Genomic DNA, 14,821 nt, shown 5'->3' on the forward strand with positions numbered 1-14,821 from the left:
TTGGATTCTGTCAGCTGATCATTTCCTCCAATCTGTTGTCAGTATTGTTAATCTGCATAATTGCCTAGCCAATCCCTTCCTTGCTGCAGGTATAAATACACTGTGCCTGAGCAAGGAAGGCGTCAGTGCTTTGGTTGTCAAACCTAGTTCCTGTTTGTCTCTCTCCTGTGATTGTCTTCCAGGTTCCAGCTCCTGTCTCAAGACTTCCACCATAGAGACCCGCACCAGCATTCCACCTGCGGTGTAGCCTGACTCTCCAATCCATTGTGGATTCATCTGTTTCTAGCTACAACATTACCTGCTTCCAGCTCAGCTTCCAGCAGAGTACAGCTTCCCTTAAAGGGCCGGTGTCCTTTCTACACTTTACCACTCTCCACCGGTATTATTATTTCTCCGCTCTCAAGTTCTACATTTCAGTTCATATTTCATCGCTCCCAAGTTCATTTATTATTTAACTGGTTCCAGCCAGTATCCACTCCGTGCTAACAACAGTCTGGTTCCAGCCAGTATCCACAGCAGCTGTTTTACCTTCAGCAACCCAGCTTTTCCTGGAACACCAGCTGGCACAATCCTGGGTTATCTCCATTGCTACAGTCGGGCCTGGTAAGGACTTTCCATCTAGAAGATCATAAGAACTATCTCACACTACCAGTGCCCTGTGGCTCCTGCCATCCTGTAGTACCCAGGAACTGTATTTATTATTTGCTGACTTTTACGTTTTCTTTTACTGCTGCTGTGATGCGGAGTTGTCATAATAAACATCATTGACTTTTATCCAAGTTGTCGTGGTCACGCCTTCGGGCAGTTATTATTCATGTTACTTACATGTCCAGGGGTCTGATACAACCTCCCAGGTTCCGGTACATCTCAGCCCCTACAACTGAGGCTGCCTCCCGTCAGCTCAGGCCCTCAGTTGTGACAGTAAGCACTGACCTAATGAATCCAGCCGGAGACCAGGATCAAGCGGCCAGGCCGATGCAAGAACTGGCAGCCCGACTAGAACATCAGGAGGCTGCACAGGGCCACATCATCCGCTGTCTCCAGGATCTCTCTACTCGGCTGGATGGGATTCAGACAACTCTCCGTGGATCAGGCGCGTCTGGTGCGTCAACCACAGTGACTCCAGCTATAACCCCACCCACCTTACCCATTTCTGCTCCACGTCTTCATCTTCCAACGCCAGCAAAATTTGACGGATCTCCAAGATTCTGCAGGGGATTTCTCAACCAGTGTGAGATTCAGTTTGAGCTACAACCTGGCAATTTTCCCAGTGACCGTACAAAAATTGCCTACATTATCTCTCTTCTCAGTGGCTCAGCCCTTGATTGGGCATCACCGTTATGGGAGAGGTCCGACACCCTGCTATCCTCCTACACTACATTCGTGTCAACATTCAGGCGTATCTTCGACGAGCCAGGCCGGGTAACTTCAGCTTCATCTGAGATTCTCCGTTTGCGCCAGGGATCACGTACTGTAGGACAATATCTTATACAGTTCCAGATCCTGGCATCCGAACTGGCATGGAACGACGAGGCCCTGTATGCTGCATTCTGGCATGGCTTATCTGAGAGTATTAAAGATGAGTTAGCTACCAGAGACTTACCTTCCAAGTTAGATGAGCTAATCTCACTCTGCACGAAAGTTGATTTACGTTTCAGAGAGAGAGCAACTGAGCGTGGAAGATCATCTGCTCCAAAATCTTCTGCTCCTCCTCCTCGCCAACTGTCACCATCTAAAGATGAGTCCAGCCAAATTGGTCGTTCCCGTTTAACTCCTGCTGAGCGCCGAAGACGCCTCTCCAAGTCTCTCTGTCTTTATTGTGCAGCTCCGTCTCACACCATTAATGCCTGTCCCAAACGTCCAGGACTCCAGACCCTAGCTCGCCAAGGAGAGGGCCGGCTAGGAGTAATGATCTCCTCTCCATCTCCTCATGATTGTAATCTCCCAGTCTCGCTTCAAGTTGCTCAACGTTATCGGAACGTCATTGCTCTCCTTGATTCCGGAGCAGCTGGGAACTTTATTACTGAAGCCTATGTTAAACGGTGGTCCCTACCCACCGAGAGACTTCCTTCCTCCTTTTCCTTAACTGCCGTGGATGGCAGTAAAATTTTTGATACTGTTATTGCTCTAAGGACTCTACCAGTTCGTCTGAGAGTGGGAGTTCTTCATTCCGAACTTATTTCACTTTTAGTGATTCCAAGAGCCACACATCCTGTGGTCCTGGGCCTTCCATGGCTCCGTCTTCACAATCCTACAATTGATTGGACGACTACGCAAATCCTGGCATGGGGTTCCTCCTGTGCAGAGACATGTTTGTTTAAAGTATTGCCTGTCTGTTCTTCCTCCCCCAGGTCGTCTGATGTTCCACCTCCTCCATATCAAGATTTCACGGATGTGTTCAGTAAAGCTTCTGCTGATATCCTTCCTCCTCATAGAGAATGGGACTGCCCGATTGATCTCGTTCCAGGGAACGAGGCCGCCTCGAGGCCGAACTTATCCGTTGTCTCTGCCTGAGACGCATTCTATGGAGGAATACATTAAAGAGAACCTAGCAAAGGGGTTCATTCGACCTTCTTCTTCCCCAGCCGGCGCAGGCTTCTTTTTTGTAAAAAAGAAAGATGGTGGTCTGCGGCCGTGCATCGACTACAGAGGTTTGAACGACATTACCATCAAGAACCGTTATCCTTTACCCCTGATTACTGAGCTCTTTGACAGAGTTAGCGGAGCTACCATCTTTACAAAGCTGGACTTGCGAGGTGCATACAATCTCATCCGGATCCGTGAGGGTGACGAGTGGAAGACCGCCTTTAACACCCGTGACGGACATTATGAGTACCTCGTCATGCCCTTCGGATTGAGCAATGCTCCAGCTGTCTTCCAGCATTTTGTCAATGAGATTTTCAGAGACATTCTATACCGTCATGTCGTGGTCTATCTAGACGATATCCTCATTTTTGCCAACGATTTAGAGGAACATCGTTTTTGGGTTAAAGAGGTTCTGTCCCGTCTCCGTGTCAATCATCTCTATTGCAAATTAGAAAAATGCGTCTTTGAAGTCAAGTCCATTCCGTTTCTAGGGTACATTGTGTCCGGTTCCGGACTAGAGATGGATCCTGAGAAACTACAAGCAATTCAGAATTGGCCGGTACCCTTAACCCTCAAAAGGGTCCAGAGGTTCTTAGGGTTCGCCAATTATTACCGAAAGTTTATACGAGACTTTTCCACCATTGTGGCGCCTATTACTGCTTTCACCAAGAAGGGTGCTAACCCGTCCGAGTGGTCTGAAGAAGCCATGCAAGCTTTTCATCTTTTAAAACAGAGGTTCATCTCTGCGCCTGTCCTGAAACAGCCTGACATTGACTCTCCTTTCATCCTAGAGGTGGATGCCTCCTCCGTTGGAGTAGGAGCGGTGTTATCTCAGAGGGCTAAAGATGGCCATTTACATCCTTGCAGTTTCTTCTCCCGGAAGTTCTCCCCAGCTGAGCGCAACTATGCCATTGGCGACCAGGAGTTGCTAGCCATCAAGCTCGCTCTAGAAGAGTGGAGGTATCTGTTGGAGGGAGCTTCTCATTTAATCACCATACTTACAGACCACAAGAACCTTTTATACCTGAAGGGCGCACAATGTCTCAACCCTCGTCAGGCCAGATGGGCACTTTTCTTTTCCAGGTTCGACTTTAAACTCCAGTTCTGTCCGGGCTCTCAGAATCGCAAGGCCGATGCCCTTTCCCGCTCATGGGAGCAAGAAAATGAGTCAGAGTCTTCAGACAAGCATCCTATTATAAATCCGTTGGCATTCTCCACGGTAGGGATGGACTCTACGCCCCCATCAGGGAAAAGTTTTGTGAAGCCGATGCTAAGGAAGAAGCTCATGCATTGGGCCCATGCTTCCCGTTTTGCCGGACATACAGGTATCCAAAAAACCCTGGAGTTTATCTCTAGGTCCTATTGGTGGCCAACTCTGAAAAAGGACGTCTTGGAGTTTATTGCATCTTGCCCAAAGTGTGCCCAACATAAAGTATCCCGCCAGTCGCCTGCGGGGCAACTGGTTCCACTATCCGTTCCCCGTCGACCATGGACCCACTTGTCGATGGATTTCATTACAGACTTACCCATGTGCAACAAGTTCAATACCATCTGGGTGGTAGTTGACCGGTTCACCAAGATGGCACACTTCATTCCTCTCACCGGTCTTCCGTCAGCTTCCAAGTTGGCTCAACTATTCATACAAGAGATCTTCCGACTCCACGGTCTTCCTGAAGAAATTATCTCAGATCGAGGAGTTCAATTCACAGCCAAATTCTGGCGAAGTTTATGTCAAGTCCTCCAAGTCAAGCTAAAGTTTTCCACGGCTTACCATCCTCAGACCAATGGTCAAACCGAGAGGGTGAATCAGGACTTGGAGGCCTTCCTCCGCATCTATGTGTCCTCCTCTCAAGATGACTGGGTTCAATTACTTCCCTGGGCCGAGTTCTGTCATAACAACCAGTATCATTCTTCATCTGCTTCAACACCATTCTTCACTAACTTTGGATTCCACCCTAAAGTTCCTGAGTTCCAACCGCTTCCAGCAACTTCTGTTCCCGCAGTGGATATCACCTTGCATCAGTTTGCCAATATCTGGAAGAGCGTACGATCAGCTCTGCTCAAGGCATCGTTCAGGTACAAGAAGTTTGCGGATAAGAAGCGTCGAGCAGTTCCTGCTCTCAAGGTGGGTGATCGGGTATGGTTATCCACGAAGAATTTGAGGTTAAGAGTTCCCAGTATGAAGTTTGCACCTCGCTATATCGGTCCTTTCAAGATTGAACAAGTCATCAATCCTGTTGCTTACAGACTCCAGTTGCCTCCCTTCTTAAAAATACCCAGGACATTCCATGTTTCCCTGTTGAAACCGCTGATCTTGAATCGGTTTCATTCCTCACTTCCTCCAACTCCGAAAGTCCAAACTCAACGAGGCGTTGAGTATGAAGTGGCCAAGATCCTGGACTCACGTCACCGTTACGGTCAACTACAATATCTTATTGACTGGAAGGGTTATGGTCCTGAGGAACGTTCATGGACCAATGCTTCTGATGTCCATGCTCCTGCCTTGGTCCGGAGATTCCATTCCAAGTTTCCTCAAAAGCCAAAGAAGTGTCCTGGGGCAACTCCTAAAGGGGGGGGTGCTGTCACGATCCGGGTATCTGGACGCCATTTCTTACCCATCAGATGCCTCCTAAGGCTGGCTCAGCGCTCCAGGACCGGATCCCATCTGTTATCCTAATGTTCACATTCCTGCATCCTCTCCTGTCTCTCTGAGACGCTGTCACAGTAACGCCTTATTACATCTGGCATGGCGTCTCCCGCGGCCTCCGCCGCCGTCCCTGAGCCTCTGCTTGCAGAGTGTCAGAGTGGCGATTACGTCAGCCGCGGCCTCCGCTGTGTCCGCGTGGTTGGATGTGCACTTGTCAGCCTGGCGTCTCCTGTCTCCAGTGGCCGGCGCCGCCATTACTGTTTTCATTACCACATGGATTACAAACCAAACTTCCCTCCAAGTGTCTGCATGGGCGCAGCCATCTTGGATTCTGTCAGCTGATCATTTCCTCCAATCTGTTGTCAGTATTGTTAATCTGCATAATTGCCTAGCCAATCCCTTCCTTGCTGCAGGTATAAATACACTGTGCCTGAGCAAGGAAGGCGTCAGTGCTTTGGTTGTCAAACCTAGTTCCTGTTTGTCTCTCTCCTGTGATTGTCTTCCAGGTTCCAGCTCCTGTCTCAAGACTTCCACCATAGAGACCCGCACCAGCATTCCACCTGCGGTGTAGCCTGACTCTCCAATCCATTGTGGATTCATCTGTTTCTAGCTACAACATTACCTGCTTCCAGCTCAGCTTCCAGCAGAGTACAGCTTCCCTTAAAGGGCCGGTGTCCTTTCTACACTTTACCACTCTCCACCGGTATTATTATTTCTCCGCTCTCAAGTTCTACATTTCAGTTCATATTTCATCGCTCCCAAGTTCATTTATTATTTAACTGGTTCCAGCCAGTATCCACTCCGTGCTAACAACAGTCTGGTTCCAGCCAGTATCCACAGCAGCTGTTTTATCTTCAGCAACCCAGCTTTTCCTGGAACACCAGCTGGCACAATCCTGGGTTATCTCCATTGCTACAGTCGGGCCTGGTAAGGACTTTCCATCTAGAAGATCATAAGAACTATCTCACACTACCAGTGCCCTGTGGCTCCTGCCATCCTGTAGTACCCAGGAACTGTATTTATTCTTTGCTGACTTTTACGTTTTCTTTTACTGCTGCTGTGTTGCGGAGTTGTCATAATAAACATCATTGACTTTTATCCAAGTTGTCGTGGTCACGCCTTCGGGCAGTTATTATTCATGTTACTTACATGTCCAGGGGTCTGATATAACCTCCCAGGTTCCGGTACATCTCAGCCCCTACAACTGAGGCTGCCTCCCGTCAGCTCAGGCCCTCAGTTGTGACAGTTATTCCCTGTGGAACCCAGTGTACCTCGCAGAAAGATTTAACAAAGGTAAGTTCTTACCATAAATCTCCTTTTTTATATGCTCTGGGATCATTATCTGACCTTTATTAACCTTGGCTTGGGTGCCACTTTTCTTTTAGTGGCTGCCCCGAAACATCAAGGTCCAAGCTTTTTGCTCCTCCATTCATGGCAGACCTTCCACTAGTGGTCAGTCGGCCAGGGGACACTTCTGCCCAGGAGCCAAGGCTTTAGAGAAGCCTAGCACCTGACGGGGTCCCCACAGTTCAGAAGGCGGTTGCTCTGGTTCAAAGACTGTTGGGTTGAGTTGTCTTCAGATGCCTGGGTGCGGGGCATCATTTCCAGAGGTGTTCGCCGATATGGCAGTTTTTTGCCACTGCTCTTTCCCTGGATGCATAGGCGTGCGCACGGGGGGTGCCTGGTGCGCACAGGCACCCCCTAATGTCCGGCACCCCCCGCTCGTCACGCCTGCGATCCGATCATCACGGTCTGTGTGCTGCTGTTGTAGCAGTGCTACTACAGCAGCACACAGATAGCAACGATCGGATCACCTGTGTGCAGCGCTGCCCGGCGGTTACATCCCCTCCCGTCCCGCTGCCGCCGGTCATCAATAGCCGCATCGTCACTCACAGAGAGTGACTGCCTCGCGATCTGATGTGAGCCTGGCCCCTCCCTCCCTGGTCACGGCGCCCTGTGCTGTACTCCCGGCTCCAAGTCCTGCCCGCGCTCAATCTCTCTCCAGTCTTGGTGAGAGTCTGTGGGGGGATACATTTTTTTTTTTTTTTTATAAACGAAGGGTTGTTACTTTATGATATATATATATATATATATATATATATATATATATATATATATATAATATAGTAGCTGGGCCAAGCAATCCATAGTTTACTGAGTGCACCTACAATTTATTAGTGCACTCAGTAAACTACTGATTACTTGGCTCAGCTATATATATATATATATATATATATATATATATATATATATATATATATATATATATATATATACACACACACACAGTGCTCTGAGTGAGCCGTATACACTTCGAGCACTGAATGAAGATCCCCGCCGCCGCATCCACTGGTCACAGAGCTTTCTCAAACCGACAGCCGATCAGGAGCGGCCGCCTCATCCACTGCACCGCAGTCCACAGCCTCCTCCACAGCTCAACAGGTAATTTTACCCTGCTCCTTTTTCTCTCCCTAGTCCCTACTGTATGCTCTTGCTGTCCCTCTGTCACTCTCCCTGTCACTATGTCCCTGCTGTCACTCTCCCTGAATTTTGTCTCATACTTTGTGCTATAATGTGAATTTCGGCTCATACTGTGTGCTATAATGTGAATTGCGTCTCATACCGTGTGCTATAATGTGAATTTCGGCTCATACTGTGTGGTATAATGTGAATTTCGGCTCATACTGTGTGCTATAATGTGAATTTCGGCTCATACTGTGTGGTATAATGTGAATTTCGGCTCATACTGTGTGCTATAAAGTGAATTGCGGCTCATACCGTGTGCTATAATGTGAATTTCGGCTCATACTGTGTGCTATAAAGTGAATTGCGGCTCATACCGTGTGCTATAATGTGAATTTCGGCTCATACCGTGTGCTATAATGTGAATTTCGGCTCATACTGTGTGCTATAAAGTGAATTGCGGCTCATACCGTGTGCTATAATGTGAATTTCGGCTCATACCGTGTGCTATAATGTGAATTTCGGCTCATACTGTGTGCTATAATGTGAATTTCGGCTCATACCGTGTGCTATAATGTGAATTTCGGCTCATGCTGTGTGCTATAATGTGAATTTCGGCTCATGCTGTGTGCTATAATGTGAATTTCGGCTCATACCGTGTGGTATAATGTGAATTTCGGCTCATACCGTGTGGTATAATGTGAATTTAAGCTCATACTGTGTGGTATAATGTGAATTTCAGCTCATACTGTGTGGTATAATGTGAATTTCGGCTCATACCGTGTGCTATAATGTGAATTTCGGCTCATACTGTGTGCTATAATGTGAATTTCGGCTCATACCGTGTGCTATAATGTGAATTTCGGCTCATACTGTGTGCTATAAAGTGAATTGCGGCTCATACCGTGTGCTATAATGTGAATTTCGGCTCATACCGTGTGCTACAATGTGAAAGGTGCACCAGTACTAGATAGCACAAGGGTTCCTACTATTGTGATGCATAATGTGTATAAGGCAGTGGTTTCCAAACTTTTTTGAATCATGGCGCCCTAGAATATCAGAATTTTTTTCACGGCACCCCTAGGCCAAAAATTTCTTATTAAGAAATAAATATTACATTACGTAGATAGCGTTTATATGTCATCCTTAGGATCAGTTGTGTGGTGAGGGACAAGATTTGCTTATGTTTGGCCACATATTTTATGACTGGCAGCCACCAGCACTGGTTTTGCCTATTATATTGACCATGAATACTTTGAATTGGTCCTGGACCACCAACCCAGGGCACCCCTGCAAGTGTCCCGAGGCACCCCAGGGAGCCATGGCACACAGTTTGGGAACCTCTGGTATAAGGGTTATATGGGGTGGTAAACTACACTGAAGGGCACACCCCCTTTTCTGGAGCATTTCCACCTCCATCCTTAACTTTTCCATACCCCCACTTCAAAATTTCCACTTCGACCACTATGTATGTATGTGTGTGTGTGTGTGTGTGTGTGTGTGTGTATATGTATATGTGTATATATATATATATATATGTGTGTGTGTGTGTATGGGGGGGCAGAGTGGTTACTGGATGGGACAATGTGTATGTGTGGTGACTGGAGGCACTGTATGATCCAGGAAGGGGGAGGAGGCAGACTGGCCCTTTCCCACCGCATGTGGTTTGTGCCACTTTTTTATATATATATATATATATATATATATATATATATATATTTTTAAGCAGGGACCTGCGGCAATGTGGTGCATTGAGGGGACATACAGCAGCACTGTCAATGCAGTACCAGCAGGAGGAGGCGATCCAGTCCCTCCTCTCACCTTTTCTTCTCCTCTCTGATGCTGTTGCCCGACGTCACACAATCCAACAGTAACCAGAAGAGGTTATCGCTGCTGCCGGTGCTGAAAGGGTGAACCGCCGCTGCCTCAGGTACCCAGTACGTCTTGTACTGAAGGGACACACACACAGTGATGCTTGTACTAGGGGTACGTGGACAGAATGAGCTACACAGTGCCACCTGTACCCCCTCTCTCTCTACCCTCTGTCTCGCCTCTCTCTTTTTCTCCCTCCTTTTCTCTGACTGCTAATATATGGTGCTAGGCATGTCCGGTAGGCAGTGCAAGGCACGCCACTCCAGTTGTGCACCCCCTTATAAAATGTGCTGCGCACGCCTATGCCGGGATGCAGAGAAGGGGGCTCCTTTGGGATGGCGTCATCACTCCAGTTCCTGTGCTGGAATGGTTTATTCGGATGTAGTCTCTTCAATTAGAGATCCACGGCATGGAGTCCAATGAATGTTTGAGTCTGGGCAGGTCATCATTCTTTCCTCCATTTTGCAGTCTGTTCCAATCACTACCAATTCTAGACTCTACCATTTGGAATAGTGATGGCTCCATGAGTTTTCACAAATCATTTCATGATGATGAGCTTACTACACAAAGAAGGTATCCTGGTCATACTTTATTTAGATGATCTGCTCGTGAAAGCAGATTCAGCTTAGATCGTATGGTTCAAGTACTTCGGAATCACAAATGGATCCTGAAGTCACACCTAATTCCTTGTTGGCGCCTTCAGTTTCTGGTGGTGGTCTCTGGCACCTCTCTCCAGAGGGTTTTCTTGTCCAAAGCACGGACCCTACAGGCCTTGGTCACAACAGTACGCCATCTGTCGATCTTGTTGTGCATGAAGCTGTTGGGCATGATGGTATCCACCTTCAGTATGCCAGGTTGCATTTCTGGGAATTCCAGTGGGAAATTCTCCAAAATTAGATGGGATGCTCAGCAGGGGCTCCCCCATATTTAAACAACCAGCACCGGGCTCTGCGCCAGGTCCTGGTGCCAAAAATACGGGGGACAAAAAGCGTAGGGGTCCCCCGTATTTTCACACCAGCACCGGGCTCCACTAGTCAGAGAGATAATGCCACAGCCGGGGGACACTTTTATATAGGTCTCTGCAGCCCTGGCATTAAATCACTAACTAGTCACCCCTGGCCGGGGTACCCTGGAGGAGTGGGGACCCCTTAAATCAAGGGGTTCCCCCCTCCAGCCACCCAAGGGCCAGGGGTGAAGCCCGAGGCTGTCCCCCCCCCCCCCCCCCATCCAAGGGCGGAGGATGGGGGGCTGATAGCCAAGTGTAAAAATAAGAATATTGTTTTTTTGTAGCAGTACTACAAGTCCCAGCAAGCCTCCCCCGCAAGCTGGTACTTGAAGAACCACAAGTACCAGCATGCGGGGGGGAAACGGGCCCGCTGGTACCTGTAGTACTACTACAAGAAAAATACCCAACAAAAAACAGAACACACACACCATGACAGTAAAATTTTATTACATACATGCACACCTACATACACACATACTTACCTATGTTCACACGAGGCTCGGTCCACTTCTCCATGTAGAATCCACGGGGTACCTGTGAATAAAATTATACTCACACAATCCAGTGTACCTTCTGTTCTCTCTGTAATCCATGTACTTGGCAAAAAACAAACCGGAAAACCCGAACCACGCACTGAAAGGGGTCCCATGTTTACACATGGGACCCCTTTCCCCGACTGGCGGGACCCCCCCGTGACTCCTGTCAAAGAGGGTCCCTTCAGCCAATCAGGGAGCGCCACATCATGGCACTCTCCTGATTGGCTGTGCGCACCTGAGCTGTCAGTCAGGCTGCGCACTGAAGATACAATGTAGCGCATAGGTGCTCCATTGTATCCAATGGTGGGAACTTTGCGGTCAGCGGTTGAGGTTACTCGCGGTCAACCGCAGTCAAATTTTTCCCCATATTTTTTCAACCAGGACCGGCTCAAAGAGCCCGCGCCTGGTTATGCTTAGGAGGGGGGACCCCACGCAATTTTTTTTCCTGTTTTTACACTAAACAGACCCTTTCCCATAGATAACCTTGTACAGATCTCACTGATCCGTGCATAGTTATCCAAACTCGCCTGGAAAACGCAGGTCTATTTTTTTGCTGCTTTTTTTAACGAATCGCAAAAAAATACACCCGCACTTGAGCACTCAGAGACTAACACCCAAATACGAATGAATAGTGAATACCCGTATTGTATGAAATAACAGCCGCGTTTGACCGATGGTCTATTCATTCGTATTTCTGAACTTTGCCAGTAAAACCATTACGAATAGTCGAAACACTGCCGAGATTGGTGCTTAGTGAATTCCTGTGTTGGGACTTAGAAACAAAAACACAAATCGGACAAACTCGGATTATTAGTAAATATAGGCCTAATAGTCAAAATACGTTTGATAAACTTTTACAATTAACATGGAGTATAAGTGAAGTTCTTAGTACAGATTTGTCCAACGATGTGGGTCCCTCCACCACGTCCAGGTGAACTTCATTAGATGGGTCTCTAACATCTCCAATACGAACCTTTTACTAACCTTTTTTTAATACTGCGATTCACAGCGCTATTAGTAAGTGGCACTCCAAATCACTGGATTCACTTGGAATAGTCAAGTTCAGGGTTTTCAGAGAATCCGACCCACACATCTCTAGCTTGTAGTGTCCCCGTGTTGTCAGGCTTGTCGGCTTTCCCCCATCAGACATCTGTTAAGACTAGAGACTGTAGACTGCAGGTATCCGAACCTGTCTCCAGCTACAGAATCAGGTCCTCTGATACAGCTGGATCCACAAGACCAGAACGGGATCATCTGCGAGAGTGACGTCAGGATCCTGGATTCTGTGCTGCTGTTATGTTGTCTTCAGAGACGGTTCCATAGATTCCTAATTACACAATGTCCTCACTACCCAGCCTCAGAGATCACTTACTGCTGCCAGTAACTCACCCCTGGTATATCAGTGATTGCACACCCCGGTGTCTCACACACTCAGGCTTGTTCCAGCAGCGACTACAATACTACAATTACACCTCCCGCGAGTCCCTGTTATTACTACCCAAATAATGGTCTGTACTGCAGATGCTCCCAAGCAAATCATTTATTATATATATATATATATATATATATATATATATATATATATATAATTTTTTTTTAAACCTTACTTATTGAAGCCCTTTGCATTGAGAAGATACATTGACTTTGCCACACTGTTACATAAACAGAATATATATACGTCCAGGGAATATACATTATAAATACTGAACAGAAATGTTTCTTGCGTGATAAGTGCGGAGGAGGCACAAGAATATGGGGGTCATTCCGAGTTGATCGCTAGCTGCCGTTCGCAGCGCAGCGATCAGGCTAAAAATCGGCTTTTCTGCGCATGCCTATGCTCCGCAATGCACATGCGCGACGTACGGGTACAAAGCCCGTTGTGGTTGTGCTCAGGTTCTAGCGAAGTTTTCAGTTGCACTGACGGCCGCAAGAAGATTGACAGGAAGGGGGCGTTTCTGGGAGTCAACAGACCGTTTTCAGGGAGTGTTTGCAAAAACGCAGGCGTGTCTGAAAAAACACAGGCGTGGCTGGGCGTTCACTGGGCGGGTGTATGACGTCAAATCCGGACAGGAATAGGCTGAAGTGATCGCAAGCGCTGAGTAGGTTCAGAGATACTCTGACACTGCACAAACTGTTTTTGTAGAGCTCGGCTGCACATGCGTTCGCACTTCTGCTAAGCTAAAATACACTCCCAGTGGGCGGCGGCATAGCGCTTGCACGGCTGCTAAAACTAGCTAGCGAGCGATCAACTCGGAATGACCCCCATGGCTCACAAAGCAGAGAACACTCTAATTCCGGGGTCCAGCTCTCAGATTGCCCCCGACTCCCCCCTGTCCAGCCTACATGCACTCCAGTCATTCCTGAGGCCTCTGCTTGGGACATAGACCACCCTGTGCGGGATGTTTGTGGGTCTTCATAATCTGTGAGGTACATTCATCACATGACCACCCTGTATTCTATTGGACGCCCATACAGGTCTGTTGTACTCGTGTGTAATAAACTGCACACAGACATCTGGCAGAAGTAACGGCAGGTGTCAGCGGGCGATCTGTGCCGGCACTAATCCCACGGCTCAGGATTCCTGGTGACATCAGTAGTGGGATCTATGTCTGGATTATCTGTGACTTCTAGTAAGATGTTACTACTATACTGTATGACTCCGTTACAATGTCAGCTCTTATACTGAACGTTCTCCTTTCTCTTGTTACCCCAGGGGAAAGTCAATGAGTGCAAATCTTCCCAGGAAAAGGCGGCAGACACCGGCGACAGCGCATCCCTGGAGATGGCCGTAAACAGCATCTACTTCTCTCGGGAAGAAGGTGAGAGAATCTCATTGGCCTACAATTATGTATACCGTGTGTCCAGTAGCTGGATTCATGGACGCCACCCCGTCCAGTCATCCCCCCGCCCTCTTCCATTTCTTCTCATCCCTGTCCTCTTCCATTTCTTCTCATGTCCATCTCTTCTCAACCCTGTCCTCTTCCATCTCTTCTCATCCCTGCCCTCTTCCATTTCTTCTCATCCGTGTCCTCTCCCATTTCTTCTCATCCCTGTCCTCTCCCATTTCTTCTCATCCCTGTCCTCTCCCATCTCTTCTCATCCCCACCCTCTTCCATCTCTTCTCATCCCTGTCCTCTTCCATCTCTTCTCATCCCCACCCTCTTCCATCTCTTCTCATCCCTGTCCTCTTCCATCTCTTCTCATCCCCCCGCCCTCTTCCATTTCTTCTCATGTCCATCTCTTCTCAACCCTGTCCTCTTCCATCTCTTCTCATCCCTGTCCTCTTCCATCTCTTCTCATCCCTGTCCTCTTCCATCTCTTCTCATCCCTGCCCTCTTCCATTTCTTCTCATCCGTGTCCTCTCCCATTTCTTCTCATCCCTGTCCTCTCCCATCTCTTCTCATCCCCACCCTCTTCCATCTCTTCTCATCCCTGTCCTCTTCCATCTCTTCTCATCCCCACCCTCTTCCATCTCTTCTCATCTCCATCTCTTCTCAATCCTGTCCTCTTCCATCTCTTCTCATCCCTGTCCTCTCCCATTACTGTCCCCTCTCTCATCCCCATCCTCTTCCATCTCTTCTCATCCCTGTCCTCCTCCATCTCTCCTCATCCCCGTCCTCTCCCATTACTGCTCCCTCTACCATAACTGCCCCCTCTCCATCTCTCCTCATCCCCGTCCTCTCCCATTACTGCCCCCTCTCCCATCCCAGC

The 14,821-nt window shown here is 48.0% G+C and overlaps 1 protein-coding gene across 1 annotated transcript in view; it reads left to right on the forward strand.

Moving 5' to 3' along the window:
* The window catches only part of DOK1 (docking protein 1), a 103,778-nt gene that overhangs the window by 50,828 nt on the left and 38,129 nt on the right, over positions 1–14,821 (forward strand). Inside the window, exon 4 of the mRNA XM_063925855.1 lies at positions 13,824–13,929. Within this exon, the coding sequence (XP_063781925.1) occupies positions 13,824–13,929 (106 nt within the window). The remainder of the gene's footprint in view (positions 1–13,823; positions 13,930–14,821) is intronic.

This window comes from Pseudophryne corroboree, chromosome 1 (genome assembly GCF_028390025.1).
Source record: "Pseudophryne corroboree isolate aPseCor3 chromosome 1, aPseCor3.hap2, whole genome shotgun sequence".
Lineage (NCBI taxonomy): Eukaryota > Metazoa > Chordata > Amphibia > Anura > Myobatrachidae > Pseudophryne > Pseudophryne corroboree.